Consider the following 17618-nt stretch of genomic DNA (forward strand, 5'->3'; position numbering starts at 1 on the left):
CTCATGATTAAAAAAACACAGAGCTGTTATTTTTTTTTTTTTTAAGTTGGAACACCAGAAGATGGATATTAACAAAAGGAGGCCCGAGAAATAGGAACCGTGTATTTATACCACTACCTGAATCCCATGTTTTAACTGTACATGAAAAGCTGTTTCAGAAGTAAGCTGCCTTGGGTTATTAAAGCACACAAAAGCTCTACCTCATTGAATGGCTTTGAACTTTACTGAGTCCCACAAGCGATCCTGACCCCTTTGCCCTTTTGACAGGTAATAAAGTTTACAGCAATTCCACACCAAGCCATGCACCAGGGAGTGGTCATAGTAGCAGAAAGAGCTGGGAAGGCAAACTCGGAAAAAAAAAATAACATTAATATATTGAATGTGTACAAAGGAGATTGTAACTGAGCATATGATTTAGGAGTTACTTGTCTTGGTTGGCTTCCCCCCCACCTTCTCCAAACCTTTTATGACAATGTTAAAATGGATTAGTGTTGTTATGAAACAAAACTGGTTTGATTTTAATTGCCAGGCACTCCCAGCACTCATTCCCAGTTTATTTACCAGGTATGGGACCTCCCGGTGAATGGCTTGAGGATGCTTTTCGCTTGTGTGACTTGAATACAGTCACTATAGGGGACTTGCCTGCTCGGTTGGACTGGTCTATCATGGGCTGCACTATTCTTCTCCGGGCATTAATAAACCTGTAACCAAGAAAGAGCAAATTGTCATTCCTTAAAAAACAAAAAGTGGCGAGGGAGGTGGAGGCAGAGGCGAAGATGGATCATGGTGAGAGAGTAAAACTGGGTCTTGGCAAAATGGTTCTCGCCATGGCTCTCCGTTCAGCTTCACATGCTGCAAAACCTGTAACCCCCGGTGACCTTTGAGTACCCAGGCTCGGGGTTTCCGAGTTGATTTATGTTTGCCTGTTTTACCACAGTTGGACACTTCCATTTCATCTTTTCATAAGGGAATTAGCAGAGTTTTCAGGAAACAATACTAGCCACCACTCTTTTCAATTGCAAGGGGGGAAATTTGGTGGAGAGAGAGAAAGATGTTCATAAGGGCATCTGTTACCTCTCCTAATTGGTGACATTTCAATCTTCTGTTCTCTGACTGCTTTTTTACAATTTTTATCAAAACCTTCCCTACCTCTTGCAAACCTAATTCTATTTTAATGCCCACTATTAAGATAATGAGCCAGGATGGCAGCACACCATCAAATGAAAAAATGTCTGGAGTTTATCACCACTAACTCACACTGCTGGGGACTTCAGAGAAATGCATTCCTTGTAGAGATTGCTTGGGGTGGCTTTGTGTGTGTGTGTATGTGTGTGCGTGTGCGCGTGCGTGCGTGCATATGCCCGTGCTCTTTCTGCAAAGTCTGAGGTCAAGGCGAGGTCATGGCTATACAGTAATTGAACTTAGAATCTTGCTTTCTCCAGTGAGTCCTGAACATGTATAATAAACATCTTACGACATTTAAGTCACTTAAGTGTCAGTAAGATTTTTCTTACAATTTTTGTAGCCCCTAAAAAGGTGGCTGGCCGCTGAAAATTTTAAAAAATGATTCACATAAGCTCTCCAAAGCCATGGTCATGAGATATCTAAGTCTTAAGATCTGCTGTACCCCGTAATACTAAGAATTACATATCAAATACAGAACCTGAACAGGACATACTAGATTCTGAAACAGTAAATAGCTCTTAGTTCTCAGTTCATATCTGAATATATCAAACACAAGTGGCACAGTGAAAAATACAATGAAAAGGTTAATACTGTACTGTTAATAATTAAAGGACCCACAATCCAGTATGAATTTTAGTTGATAAGTGTGCCCACTTCAGGAAGACAAATAGTTCCTAAAAACCAACCATTCAACGGGCAGGGATAGGTTTTTAAAATAAAAATGCATACTTCATGACATTTTAAGATTCCCTACATCCTATATCCTTATGTTCTTTTGGTACCTGAGACGTGATTAAAATAACCAACGAAACTGGAACCTCACTAAAAGAGACTAATTGGTGTTAACTCTTATCGGCTATATATTATATCAGTTCTTGTAAATGAAGTCCCTGAACTGGTAATAAAAATATTTAAGACACAGATCTACAACAAATTGTGTTGCAAATCAGGTTATCATTATCTTGTATAAACCATGAAAATTGGAATCATGTGAGCAGAAGGTTAGATTAATTCTCCATTCTCATTATAAGCCCAGGTGTAGCACAAACACCATGTGAAATAACCAATTAAAATGAAAAAAATCTGCTTTTTCATTAGCTGCCTTCACTGCATGACCAATTAGAAAATTATTTAATATTAATAATATTCCACCTACACCAAAAGTAATTTTCATAGTAACTAACATAGGTAAGAGCAAAAACAGCTCTTCGTCATCTGTGGTTCTAATCATAATCTGCATTCTCTTAGAGGGTAGGAACGCTGATAACTTTTTTTTTAATCTTTTTAAAAACATAGCCCTTTATGGATATGATTTATAGTCTTTATCTAAAACTAGGAAGAGTGCTTTTTAACTGATGAGAAGCCAAGGCTCCGAGAAATTAAGTGACTTATTTGAGGTCACATGTTACGCAAGACATGTTAATAATTTGCTGAATGACACACAGCTGGCAAATGGTGGCAAACAACCCCACCTCCCTAATGTCTTGACCAGAGTATGGCCACTACTGTGCCACCCACCTAGAATATTCCAGACTAAATAGATACCTAAAAATGAGCTGGTTTTGAGAGAATCACCACAAGTAACACCCCTGCTATTGAGTCCAGGGATAAGCATGACGGAATATTTTGCAGATTGGGGATTCTGATGACTATGGTATAAAGGTATTTGGGGGTTCTGATGACAACATGGGTATAAAGACTGGGGTAAAAAAAAAAAGGCTATGCATAAGAAGGGTCAATAATTGGAGTTATCTATATTCCAAGGCTCACCTCTCTCAAACTCATATATTCAGATTTCCAAAGACCAGTTCATGGTAACCAATTCAGGTTTGAATCCTTGACTATTAAACACATGGAATCAGAAAAATTACACCTCAGCTTTGAAAAGGGCTTTGACCATCACCTGGCTTGGTCACTAACATTAATCCCTCCTTTGATCTCCCCGCCAGGGAGATGGGTAGCCTCTGCTGGACGGTTTCTTCTTCTTTTTTTTTTTTTTATCTCCTCCTACGTTATGTTATTAATGTCACAAATTACATTTTGTATCTATTTATATATTATAGTTATTTCTATGCTTTTGTCTTTTAAAGTTTATTCCAGAATTAAAAGTGATTTATGCATCACTATTACGGTACTACAGGATTCTGTATTATCTATATATTTGTATGTAGCAGGGAGCTTTACATTTTATATGTTTTTATGCTGTTATTAGCATCCATTCATTTTCCTCTTTTTTTTTTTTTTTGCTTTTTTTTCCTTTTTAGGGCACACTTGTGGTATATGGAAGTTCCCAGGCTAGGGGTTGAATCGGAGCTGCAGCTGCCAGCCAATACCACAGCCACAGCAACACAGGATCCAAGCCATGTCCGCAACTTAGACCACAGCTCACGGCAATGCTGGATCCTTAACCCAATGAGTGAGGCCAGGGCTTGAACCCACATCCTCATGGATACTAGTCGGGTTCATTACCACTGAGCCACAATGAGGGAACTCTAGCATCGATGCATTTCAACATGAAGGACTCCCTTTAGCATATGGCAAAGCAGGTCTACTGGTGAGGAACTCCCTCAGCTTGCTGGACGGTTTCTAATACAGCATCTGCCACCTTCCGGGAGAGCCTGTCTATGGGCAAGGTAACTGTTAGAAGGTTCTGCCTTACCCGACAGAAAATCCTTTCACCAGGACAACTTCTTGGGATAATTCAAGCAATTCTCATCTCACGTTTTCAGGATGGCCTTTCAAGCATTTAAATTATAGCCACCATGCCCCATAGGCTTCTCCCCTTTTCTTCCTAGGTAAAACATCCATGATTCTTAACAAGTTCCTTCTAGAATGTGAGTTCTAGAATTTCGAGTTCATTCACCTCTCAAGCCACTCTTCTCAAAGTGCTGAACTGGTCTGTGTGCCCCTGCAGGTCTTCAGCAGACAACTCATTTCAGTTAGTTACTCCAGGCCTGCTCTGATCCCCAGGTGGACAGCTAACGCCTCACCTCAGCATCTTAGCTAAGGGTCCACAGGTACTAGGTTCTCTTTGCTTCTCTCTGGGTGGTTGTGACCATTTGTTGTTTTGACAATACGAATGTAAACCACCTATAGGATATGTAGATATAAAGGCAGGAATCCTTTCATTAAAGAACATTTTAAAAACATTGAAAACCTAAGAACACCGATTCACATTGTCTGAATTGCTTTTTGACTGTACTAGTAGGTATACTTGGGACTTCTCTTTAGTGCAAACTTCAATGAAAAACAGTATTTGGGGAGTTCCCATTGTGGCTCAGTGGTTAAAAAACCTGACTAGTATCCATGAGGATTTGGGTTCCATCCCTGGCCTTGCCAAATGGGTTAAAGATCCGGCATTGCTGTGATCTGTGGCGTAAATTGCAGACGTGGCTTGGATCCCGCGTTGCTGTGGCTGTGATGTAGGCCAGTGGCTACAGCTTGGATTCAACCCCTAGCCTGGAAAATTCCATATGTTGCGGGTATAGCACTGAAAAGACAAAAGACAAAAAACAAAAAACAAAAAACAAACACTAGCATTTGTTTCAATATGATGGACATTATCACTATATATATGGCATGGTAAACTCTCAGCATGTGACTGAATTATAATTCCTGTACTTAGAAGAAACACATATTATTATCTCGGGCCATGGTAGACATCTTTATCTAAAAATAACAGAGTAAATAGCAAAATATTTTGTTTTTAAAAACAACATCATCTTTTCAGTTTTCAAAAGAACATTTGATTCTTTTTCGCGTATTTTATCATTATCCTAGACTCTCATATGTATTCTTTTTGGAATTAGTCACATGCAGCAAGGCCATGTATTTAGATGGCTTGGGGTGAATTTAGATACGAAAACATTTTCCTTCTGGGCCAAGTAATAAAATGACATTCTTGCTCCTCCCACTATAAGTCAAACAGAGGTCAGTTCCCCATCCCTGTATCTGTTTAAATAAACTGGTCCAGCTGTTTGTTTCTCAAATGCCCTCTGACCTTGTGTCTCATCCTCCCTTCTTTTGTGACAGAATGCTTTCGTTTCCATTGTGGAAGATTCTAAATTATCAAGAATTTTCTAAACACCGAACCAAAAAAAGACCTTTAGATTTTATGTAAACTTACATGAAAATATTCGCTTCTTAAAACACTGTCATTTCAAGAAGCATCAGTAAAATAGTTATTTTAAGTTCATATGTGTGTGCACATATATACTTATGTGAATATGCGTATATTATATATAATTTATAACATGTTTTGCATAATATATATATTATACATATATACATATTAGAGCTCTAATATAAGAAACAGTAGTTTTAGAAGAGAAATAAAAAAGAATGACAAAATTCCAATTTGAATGTATAATAAAAAAGTACTTTCTCCAATACTCATAAAATAAATTTAAGATGAAATATATCCATGAAATACACACAATCTTCGGAATTTTCCATATTGAAAAGGTCTTTTTAAAAAGCTTGTTGGTTTAAGGATATAAGAGAAAACTTTTACAACTTCATAAATGATGTACAAACATAACAGCCCTTAAAGCTCAGATGTATAATATCAAGAATACACGACAACAGGACAGTTTTTCTTATTAAAATAGTTTCACGTCTTGGTTTCATAGGATGTAGCTCAAGTCTGCCATAGATGGGGCACTTTAAAACGTAATCCCTTTAGTTAAGTATCCTTTAATATGAGAAACATCCTGCTTGCATCTCCACATTTCACTCTAAACACCAAGGTATATGTTTTTTAAAATCCTGTTTTGCTTTGAAAACAATCTTCTTTTGTGAAGCACTTTTAAAGAACTGGACACCCTATAAGTGGAAGAAAACTGAATTAGAGAAAGAATTCTTAAATTTCCTTTTTTTCACAGAATCATGGATTAGAATGTCTTCCTGTGACCAAACTGCCTCCTTTCTCAAAACAAGAAGTTTTACAAAGGAAAGGCAGATAATGGATTGGCTTTAGAGCTTTATTCCATGTCAAAATAAACAGAGATGTATTTCTTTTTACCTAGTTATTTGTTTAGGACTCTAGCCTTATTAAGGCAGACTAATAAGGTTAAAAGGCAAGCAAAATCTTCAAATATCTGGGATATGGGGTGATCTAAAAACTGAATTTTATCATTTGCATTTTAAAGTAGGAATCAGGTAAGGAGAATAGGAGATGAATCCTGAGGCTAAAAAGGAATATAGGAAGTTTTGTCCTTTATTTCCTTTCCTTTGCCCCTAGATGTTTATTTATTACTAGACCTTTTTTTTTTTTTTTTTTTTTTTTTCTTTTTCATTCTGCTAATTCCACCTATCTCCTTTCATTCTCAGTCTTTGGATACCTGAATAGTTTTTCTGAGCAAGATCTGGTAGAACAGCTTTCTAAAGCTGACCTTTGTCCTTTCGTTTATCCTCTACTCCTTGCCCTGGTTCTTTCCCACAAACCTGGATTGTTACATTTAGCTTCCCCTAGCAGATGCAAACTATTATGTACAGAATGGCTAAACAACAAGGTCCTACTATATAGTACAGGGAACTATGTTCAATAACCTGTAAAAAACCATCATGGAAAAGAATGTGAAAAAGAATATATGTAACTGAGTCCCCGCGGTACAACAGAAATTAACACAACATCGTAAATCAATTATACTTGAATGAAGTAAAAGAATAAAAAAATAAAACGGGAGTTCCCGTTGTGGTGCAATGGGTTAAGAATCCGACTGCAGTGGCTCTAGTCACTGCGGAGGTGTGGGTTCCAGCCCCCCGCCCGGCACAGTGGGTTAAAGGATCTGGTGTTGCTGCAGCTGTGGCTCAGATTCAATCACTAGCTTGGGGACTTCCATATGCCAAGAGTGTGGCCGTAAAAAAAAAAAAAAAAAAAAAATTTTTAATAAAATCAAGTAAATCTAGTTTTCTCCTCAGAGAACCAGGAGGGATGGAGCGATCAGGGTGGGCATCACTTGGGACCAAACACCACGTATATCTGCCCAGTTCCACAGGCAACTTTCCTGCATGGCTTTGCCCTCATCCCATGCTCTTATGCTCTTGGATCTCTTTGCATGCTTCTCCACAGTACTGACAAAAATAAAGAAAAATTACCTGCTCACCTTCAGAAACAAAGTTTTTCGCCTTACGCAAGTCTATTCCTTGGTGTTTACCACCCTGCTTATCATTCACTGATGATCGTGCGGAGCCCATATTTTGCTACTTTAGCATGCCACAGCCACCTCGTGGGAACACATCAAATTAAATCAAAATAAAACTCTGACAGAATGCTGTCGTTTCTAAACAACGACGTGACTCTCAGTCACCTCATAGTACTTCTGGCCAAAGAGGTATAAGTGAAGAGTCCGCAGGACAGTGGTACCCGTTTAAGGATGGAGAAATGACATTTTACAATATCCTCCTTTGCCCAAGAGGCTAAAATGGCTATCAAAAAAAAGACTTCATTAAGTAATAGGATGTGTTAGTTAAAATGCCTTCTATACTTATACAGTCCATTAAAGAAAGTATAAATTGTAGTCCTCTTTGATTAATATTTAGGTATACTTAAGAATACTTACATACAAACTTAATTATAAAAATAAATACCATGCATTTTTAAGCATAAGTACTGGTGACTTCTGCGTGCACTATTCTTTATTTAAATATGAACAATGTGCAAATATAATAATTGAATATATCATTCATTTTATCTGGATTCATCCCTATAAATATGTTTTTAGAACTAGGTCTTGAGAAATATCTTCCAATATAAATTTAGTTTCACATCGGAGAGTAGTTGCTGAATTCCAGAATTTTGTTCTTTCTTGCCCCACGAATTTTCTTGATGTGGCATTTCTTTCAACTTTATCACAGTCATTTAAAGAAACATATATATACTTTTTTTTTTTTTGGTCTTTTTTGGCCACACCCACAGCATAAGGAGGTTCCCAGGATAGGGGTCGAATTAGAGCTGTAGCCACTGGCCTACACCACAGCCACAGCAAAGCTAGCCGAGGCTGCGATCTACACTGCAGCTCATGGTAATGCCGGATCCTTAACCCACTGAGCAAGGCCAGGGATCAAACCCACAACCTCATGGTTCCTAGTCAGATTCGTTAACCACTGTGCCATGATGGGAACTCCAATATATACTATTTTTTTAAGTCAGCATTTCCTAAAAACTTTAAGGCGTATTTTATGAACAAACCCTTCAGGGAATAAGTTCTAGCCATCTCCCACATACCGCTCTGTTCTTTTAAACAAAAAATCAACTTCAGAAGCTTTTGTTGGAATTCTCTATTTTAGATTTACATTTACTTATTGGATTTAACGATCCTTAACTGGCAGTCTTCAGGGTCCAAGCCATCTACACTCCTTTTCTTTGTGAAGTGAAATTTCACGAAACATGGTTTTAAGACGCTCAAGAAAGTTGACTCGGTCTCAAGTCAAACCTTATGAAATCATGATTTTGGCACTTTCTTCTAGTTTCTCAACCTCCTCCAGGATCCAACAGTTCCAGGGCTGCAATACATCATCTGTGTGTCTGAGAGTGGGGGAGGTGACTGAACTGGAGGGGAGAAGGGAGAGCGTGTTTTGTTCTCCATCCGCTTCTAGAAACACAATATTGGAATTTGCTCAAATCACAAGCCCACCCATCGGAGGTCTGAGAAGTTTTCCCTTCTCTAGAAGTGATAGGTGTATTTGTCAAACTACTCTAAAAAAACTGAAGTAAAGACAGTTGAGGAAGCTAATTACATATAAAATCTTCTTCAAAGCAACTAGTGAAAAAAATCAACTAATTAGTTGAAAATTACAATGCAAAACAAAACTCAAGTATCATTTTGGACTTTATGTGTTGAAATAACTTGCAAATACTTCATCACTTGGTTATATATTACACAAAGTTTTCCTTGAAAGCAAATTGTAAAATGATTTTTTTCCACTCTAAAGGAAGTAGACACTCAGCTTGCCAAATCCTTTCATCTGAACTAAATTCAAAGCAAGAGTGGTTCCCTTAGTGAGGGGGCGCTATTTTGTTTGCTACCTCCTAGGTGACTAAAGCCCTGGGCTTCAAATTCAGTGGAGTGAACTGCAGGGATGTATCACTAGACCTAACATAAGAAATACCCAATAGTTACACGTATCTTAAGTATCCATGGATAAGTATCCATCTAAAGCATACATAACAAAGTGGCATTTATAAAATAGTTACTTAAATGTGACAATTTGCCAAATTTGACTTTACACAACCTTATAAATATAAATATAAATATAAATGGTTTTGCTTAAAAGTATATGAAACTAAAGTGATTATTAGCACAATGTATCAGGAATAGGATAATCTAGTAAAATGTCCTTTATTAATGAAAAGATAAATTCGGTATAAATATGTCTTCAAAGAATAGACGTGTCGCTTTGATTTAAGCTGAACCACTTTTCATAAAAACTCTAATTTTCCCATATCACAAAAGTCAATAAACTTGAATCAAACTAAACACCCCTTAAACATTACAGAATAGATAGTTATTTAAAACACATCTTAATGTTCTGCCAATGTCCATTATAAATTAGGATAACCAGATAATTTATCCTCTACATGGGGACACTCTTGAGAGTAAAGAAACATTATTAATAATTATACTGGATGATAGGCATAAACCAATTTCCCAGGCAACTGGGGTGGGTGGAATACCCTACTGATCAGATATGCACTTTTTTTTTCCCAAATAGAATTTCCCCTCAATGATGGGAATTGCAAACTCTTTCAATTGAGGTGTACGACAAAATGTTTCAAATGAGGATAACAAAAGCAACAAAATGACTTCCTTTTGGAACCTGTCAAATCTTTCATAAACCCTTATGATTCTCTAAGGTACAATGGGGAACGTTTGGAGAATGTACACTTCACTTCTGAGTTGCCAACCTTTTCTTTGGATGCCATCACTCGATTTTTATAGTCAAACCCAAGCCAAGGGCAGGGAGAGTTAGAGTAGTGTCTAGTGTGCAGAGGATAAGAACTGGGTAAGAAAACTGCCACTCATTGGCTCAGAGGCCATAGGAGTATTTAGGTGCTAAAACTGTGATGACCTAATGAGTGCATGTTTATGGAAAGTTTGCTTTGCAAATTGCAAAACCTGAGACCGAGGTTTGGTGGGGATACTGTCCTTATGATTCTCAAAAATACCTAACGGTGCCAAAACTTACACACAAGTACTTAACAGCAGCCAAAGATGGAAACAACTTAAACATCCATTGATGGATGAATTAATAAAGAAAATGCGTCTATCCATACAATGAAACATCATTCAGCCATAAAGAGGAATGAAGTAGGACATGTGCTGCAACGTGAATGAAACTTTTGAAAACATAGCGCTAAGCAAAGGAAACTAGTCCCCAGAGACCCAGGTTATGTGATCATGTTTGTGAAATGCCCAGAATGTACAAATCTATAGAGGCAGAAAGTAGATTGGTGGTAGAGTGAGGAAAGGAAGTATGGGAGAGGAGCACAGGGTTTCTTTCCAAAGTGGTGAAAATGTTCCCAAAATGACTGTGGGGATGATTGTACAGCCCCGTGAAGACTCTTAAAACCACTGCATTGTACACTTTAAATGAGTGCATGGAGTGGTAGGTGAATTACAGAGTGGTAGATGAATTATATATCCCAATAAAGCTGTTAAAAATATATACATAATGGTGGAATGCAAAAGGCCTCCTCCTTGCCTCTAATTAGCTGTGCAACATCATAAGGCCCCAAGCCTCATCTCTCCAAGGAGGCATACTGTCCTCTCCAGGACCTGGGCTCCATCCTTCCTAGCAGTGTTTCTAAAATTTTAATCCATGCTCCCTTTTGAGAAACTTCAAAATCTCATATCCCTTGGTTATTTGCTATTTCAGAAAAGCATGACTGAAATCAAAAGCCAATTCTCCAGATTCTTTTTTTTTTTTTTTTTTTTACTGTTACACCTGTGGCCTATGGTGGTTCCCAGGCTAGAAGCCAAATCAGAGTTGCAGCTGCCGGCCTATGCCACAGCCACAGCAATGCTGGATCTGAGCCACATCTGTGACCTGGCAATGCCAGATCCTTAGCCTACTGAGTGAGGCCAGGGGTTGAATCCGCATCCCCATGGAGACAACATCAGGACCTTATCCCACTGAGCCACAATGGAACTATTTTAGATACTTTTTTTATACTACATTCTCTCAGAATGATTCTGATCTCCTTCCCCAGCCCTCCACTCCCTCTCAGCCCCTCTCGGTCCCTTGGGAATCCCTGCTATAACCTATTGCACTTTCCCTTCTGTAAACAGTCCTGCCAGGTGACCAGCTGTCAGGGGTGAGACCTGACATCTTTGGACACATATTCTTTCCACTGGCTTTTCAACATCTCAGACTCCCTGCCCTTTTCCAAGTACGTATGAACTCTGACCCAAACGAGGGATCAAATAAAGTCAACCATAGCAGCTGTTCTAGTGATACAGGCCACCAAAACCCTCCAACAAGACAACAACCCCCAGAACTACTGGTTTACATTTAAATCAGCATCCTAGAGTAAAACATACTGGAAACTTAAAGACATATATTCTTTTTTGTTTGTTTGTCTTTTTTTTTTCTTTTTTTTTTTTTTTTTTGCCTTTTCTAGGGCCACACCTGCAGCATATGGAAGTTCCCAGGCTAGGGGTCTAATCGGAGCTGCAGCTGCCGGCCTACACCACAGCCACAGCAACGCCAGATCTGAGCCACATCCGCGACCTACACCACAGCTCATGGCAACACTGGATCCTTAACCCACTGAGTGAGGCCAGGAAACGAATCCGCAACCCATGGTTCCTAGTCGGATTCGTTAACCACTGAGCCACGACGGGAACTCCAAAGACATATATTCTTAATCATGGTGCATTTAATTCCATCCCTAGGCAACAGACTCTTCCTGAAAAATAATGACCTGATCAATATTAAACCAGATGTCTCCCATGGCAGGGATATGTTTTTGAGCTGTTACATTTAGAATCCAAGACCCTAATCCCCATGGGCCTGAAAGAGTTAATGTATTTGCAAAAGGAAGTACTGTTCCCCTACTTCAGTGATGGGATCTAATCTTGTGAGGCATTAGGCCCTTTAAGCACATTGGTTAAGGGAGTAAAATGAAAAGGGAGCTCTCAAGGATGGGAACAGATTATGGGTTGTTTTTTGTTGTTGTTGTTATTGTTCAGGTTTCGAGAACCTGATAGAGTTCATTATTTCCCATATTAATGGGTCAGGCTTAAACGCTTCACAAGAATGGAAATAAAATAAGGAGGAACATATCAAGGGCTCTGAGGGCATTGAACATGACAGCCCTGTAGTTGCCAAAGTTACAAACATCCCTGTTGTTGGCATGTTGTTGTTGTGATCTTTTAAAACTTTCTTTCCCCTTAAAAACTTAAAAAAAAGAAGCAAAACAAAACCCTAAGCCTCTACCCAAAGCTCCAGGCTTTCACACCTTGGAGCCACACAGAACCAAGACAACATTTGCCCCCAGAAACACTTCCTTCCCCAGTTCCTCTGGCTCCTCTCCATTTCTGACAAGTTTGTTTTATTTCACATTTGCCCGCATTTTTAAAAAAGATTTCAGGCTGACTCTTTAACCACTCAGAAATGCTGTTTGTTTTATGGAGGTGCAGCCTGGAGGAAGAAGATGATGATGTCAGTGCAGGGAGCGGGCGTGTGTGTGTGGGGGGGTCCTTCGTGGGCATAGCTCCGTGCCCCAGTGCTCAATGGTTAATCACCCAGCACCAGCCCCAGCAACTGTTGACACAAAATAGGTGGAGATCAGGTCTGTGCAAGCAGAAAATACCAGAAAGGCAAACTCTGTGTAAACACACTTAAGACAGATTTGACAAGAATAGACCTCAACCTGACTTGCTAGGAAACTCAAGCCTACAGCTTCACTGTTCCTCTCTGCCAGGGCTGTTTCCCCTGACAAAGTTTCCTTTGAGAAGCAAAAGTAACATTTTCAAAACTAAAATCGGGTTACAGAGGACAGCTGAGACATGGGTCCCCTTGATTCACACAGCATGAGCTTCGAATCTGCTCCTACATGCAGGATTTATGTAACATGATACAGTTCTTCCAGGTACACCTGGAGCAGAGCCAAATGAGAGAGAGAGAGAGACAGACAGAGAGAGAGAGGGAGGCAGGGAGAGCTAGTATGTGTGTACAACCACAATTCAAAAAGTTATTTCTCCGGACCTATAAAACGCATGCAAAGAAGCAAAGAGATAATGCTTAAACAGTCTTTTAATCTTATCTAACTGACACCTGACAACTCATTACTTATAGATTATTAATGCACCGACTAAAAAGTTTGTCATGTACAAAATTACTAGAGAAAAAGATTGAACGCCTGAGGAAAAAACAAATTTTGCTGTACCATGACTTCAGAAGTTCCAAGCCTATTATCTGTCATGCTCTTCATAGACTCAGAGCGCACTGCTAAAAACAGATGATTTATCTTTATTATGAATCCGAAAGTGACATTACACATGCTTTTCATGTCTTGCGATAATGTTTAATTTCATCTAGTTTTTATTTTATGGTGCTTGATTTGCTTATTTAAGATCAAGAAAAGTCACAACTTTTTAAATGAAGTGTCCTGTTTGTCTCTTTATCAAAGGACCTGTCATTGGTTTGGGGTTTTTGTTTTTTTTTTTTTTTTTTTTTTCTTTCTTCACTTCTAATGTAAAACTGGGATCAAGATCAGTTTCAGAACATTCACTCTTCTTCCCTTCAGCTCATGTTTTTATACCATCTAGGATATTAGGGCTGGAATAGGCTTAGCTTCCCACTGATTCCTCAGTCCTTCCTGTCCATTTAGAGCAGAGGAAGCTGCTGCCCATGGAGATAAAGTGACTGATCAAGGACACATATCTAATTGGGAGGAGCTGGGACGACAAGAGGACATGTTTGGACTCCAAACCTTCTTTCCCCTCCCTGCACCTTCCCTCCCCATAGTGTGGTGTTGTGAGGCTTCAGGGCCATTGGTTCCTCGGCCACCAGCCTCCTCCCCCTTGACAGGGTGCCTCTCAGGCCTCATCGCCCACGCTCTCCTCAAGAGAGTCAGGTCCTGCCCTGCTGGCTGCGTGACACCTGTGGAGTTCTGCCCATTTCTCGGACCCTCCTCTTGTGCCAAGACACTGAAAACAATGAATCTGCTTAATGAGGACTTGCACCAAGTCCTGCTGACCTCCGCACCCCATTCAAAGTCACCCTACCAAGACCCCTTGAAAAGAATCACAGATATTGGGCACATGATGAAATCAGTCTCGCAACCCACTCAGCTCTGCGCCTCACTTGAACCCCAGCCCTAAGTGGTCCTCAAATACTTCCTCAGCTTGTCCTGACTCTCAGCTGCAGGCAACAGACGCATCTTGTCCTGAAAAGCTCAGCAACTCTTTCCGTATTGGCTGGAGGAGAAGCAGCAGTTACACAAAACAGTCTTTGGACTTTCAAACCCACCTTCCTGCATCCCACCCCTTCCTGTTTCTGCTCTCACCTAGACTCACGGTCCCTCTTTGGTGCCGGGGCGCAAGGGGCGGGGTTTTTCCATCCTGAGGTGGCGCAGTGGGCCAACACCTACCCCTTCCTGAGGAGTTTCCATCTTTCTCAGTATGAACCAGGAGATTTAACACAGTGGAGGAAATCTCTGAGCAAACTTAGGGAATAAAACTTACAACAAAGTATATTTCACAGACTGCAGAGTCATTTTCAAAGAGGATTGTTTGCTGGAAATTTTTTAAAATCTACAGACAAAAGCAGCATCTCTGTTGAACTCCTAAGACTCTCTGACATGACAATACCTGAAGGTTTCAAAATTCACAGCTCTTTTCCCTGCGAGCTATTTGCTCAGCTTTCCTAATAATACCCTGCCCGTCTGGCGTCTCGCCAGCTCTGTCTCAGGCAATATGCAAGCTAAACATTTTTTTTTTTTTTTTTACTGATTTCAATATTTTCTCATGAGCAACTAGACAGTATTTTATCTAGTGAGTATTACTGATTGCTATAATTTATGCCCAGCGTAAGCGCCTGTAAAGGTAATATTATTAGAATTGACACTCAAGGTGAAAAGCAAAGCAATTAACTGTGGCGTGGACAACAACAGCCCATTCTGAAATGTGCTGGGGAGTTGTTCTATTGATATTTCTCTTTCTTTTCCTTCTTCTTTTAAAAACACTGCACCTGTTACTCCATTGATCAATTAGGAAGTCTACCTTAAATACAAGTTACACTTAAATTCTCACAGGAAAAAGTAAACCACCAGCTTAATAAAATTACCTCTTGTGTGTGAAGTTGCTCCATCCCTAGGTCATTCCTAGGCAAGGAACATCACTCCATCCTGCACTTTCATTTCATAGTTGAACAAGCGACTCAGGACTGCTTGCTTGGTGCACTGTTTTTTTTGGTGGGTTTTTGTTGTTGTTGTTGTTGTTGTTTTCACATCTGTTTTCCTTGCTTTTGTGTCATGCCTCTGTTTAGTTTTATTGACAAAGCAATCTGTGCCTAATGTTTAAACAACATCTGTAAAATGTATTATTAAATTATGTTGGAAGAAAAAGCAGAGCAATTCTATGAAACCCTATGACCCCCTATTGATTTTTAGATCTCAGAAGTTGAAAGGATAATTTGCGAATGTTTTAACATTTACATCTACACGGGTACCTATATTTATAGAATCTCTGATTGCCTATAAAAGTATTTGCTACATTATTACCATAACTCAGAAAGAAACTTGACCTTTAACAGTTGAATCTGTTTATTATAATAAGGGCGATCCTATTTTTTCAAAGATAAGTTTACATTTTTACCTGCCAGTGGCAAAAATCTCCAGGGATAATATACTCCCCCCCCCCCACCGGTAATAAATGGGGAGTGATGCCTGAATGCTTTGCAGTTCTGAAGGCAATAAATGAAGTAACTAGGAAAATCTGGTATTTGTACTAAATCTGAGAACTGAAAGAGCTATGATGATGGGTCTGTAAAGTGTCACCTCGGAGGCTGGGTTATTCCCTGGATTTTTACGCGCCCTGTCGATGGAGAGTGATTTTTCTCTCCACATACACACTGTATTTCATATAAACTATGTGTTTTGCAGCAAAGACCTATGTCCCTTTCTCACAGAGGATAAAGGAGTAATCATTTTAACATTAGGCCTTCATGAGAAAGGGTTTAGATGAGAAGAGATAAACAAAGAAACTGTAACATTTATTCAATACACCCTAAGCTACAACTCTGTTGAGGCAAGATGTGTCTGAGGCATCCAGCAAATAAGATGCAGTCACTAGCACAAGTTTCCATCTCACGGACTTACCAAGTCTCCAACATGGCTGTGAAAACATACAAGGGAGTTTTTATTTGACCATTCTACATTCATATTTTCAATATAAAAAAATTACATTGGTGTATTCAGGAGAGAAAAGAACCCAGTATTGACTCTGTGTGTGTGTGTATGTGTGTGTGTGTGTGTGTGTTTTCTCCAACCTACCCAGTGAAGAGCTGCATAATCATCTAATCTTAAAATTTAAGATGTTTCTGCTTAAATGACTGAAACATTCAACATATTAGCAATAGTTTTTGGCACTGATAATCACAAAAGTACGTATCCCAACCACAACAACAACGAAAAAAGACAAAAAGCCCCCAATACTATTATTTCTCATTTTTGGATCAAGTCATATTTGGGAGGGAAGGAGCAAAGGAAAAAGGGTGCACACCTTTAGAACACATATTTCATTTCAAAAATTATTACACTTTAAATCAAACATTATTACACTTAAGTCAAAGGCTACCACGGCATACTGGATTAAAAAATTTAGGCAATTAGTTACAGAGGTTGATTTTTAAAAACATGCAGTTACCTCAAATACTTGGATAATTTAGGTAAAACATTTTTACCCAAATTATTGGCATAATTGTCTCAATTCTCAAAAAAATATATACATACAGGCGTAGACTTTTCCCACAATGTCTCATCTAATAAATGTCACATTTCATCCGAGATCCCAATGCCTACAAGTACTAATACCAACCATTCTAAGATTCCTCCTCTTGGTTTTAATTCTGACAAGTAGACAAATATAAGAGTTAAAAAACAGTTCTTTTTTTAAAATCCAGATTTCTTTTAATTAATCAAATCCGTCTTGTTCTTATATTCAGATTCTCCCTGCCCCACTTCTCCCGGGGAAATCCCATCTGATTTGTCCTTAGTCAGCCAAGGCGGGTAGTATACATTACTTATGTCAATTAGAGACGTGTACCATTAGTTCAGCAATATAATGAAAGAATCACTGCAATGCACCAAACTTTTCTCGTCTCATTCTCCTGTCAGAACCTAACTTCAAGCTGCATCGGCCAGGGTTTCTGTGACAAGCTAACAACTAGACATGAGTTTATATTTTTCCCTTACATATTGTATA

The 17618-nt window shown here is 39.0% G+C and overlaps 1 protein-coding gene across 6 annotated transcripts in view; it reads right to left on the bottom strand.

The window, feature by feature from the left end:
- MEIS1 (Meis homeobox 1) overlaps nucleotides 1–17618 on the bottom strand; it is a 140832-nt gene that overhangs the window by 4692 nt on the left and 118522 nt on the right. For 4 of the 6 annotated variants that reach the window (XM_021087437.1, XM_021087439.1, XM_021087438.1 and 1 more), the window contains one exon: nucleotides 562–701. In XM_021087437.1, coding sequence (XP_020943096.1) covers nucleotides 562–701 — 140 coding nt within the window. The remainder of the gene's footprint in view (nucleotides 1–561; nucleotides 702–17618) is intronic. The other 2 variants (XM_005662507.3, XM_021087440.1) reach the window with 1 other exon arrangement.

The sequence above is a fragment of the Sus scrofa genome, chromosome 3 (assembly GCF_000003025.6).
Source record: "Sus scrofa isolate TJ Tabasco breed Duroc chromosome 3, Sscrofa11.1, whole genome shotgun sequence".
Classification (NCBI taxonomy): Eukaryota; Metazoa; Chordata; class Mammalia; order Artiodactyla; family Suidae; genus Sus; species Sus scrofa.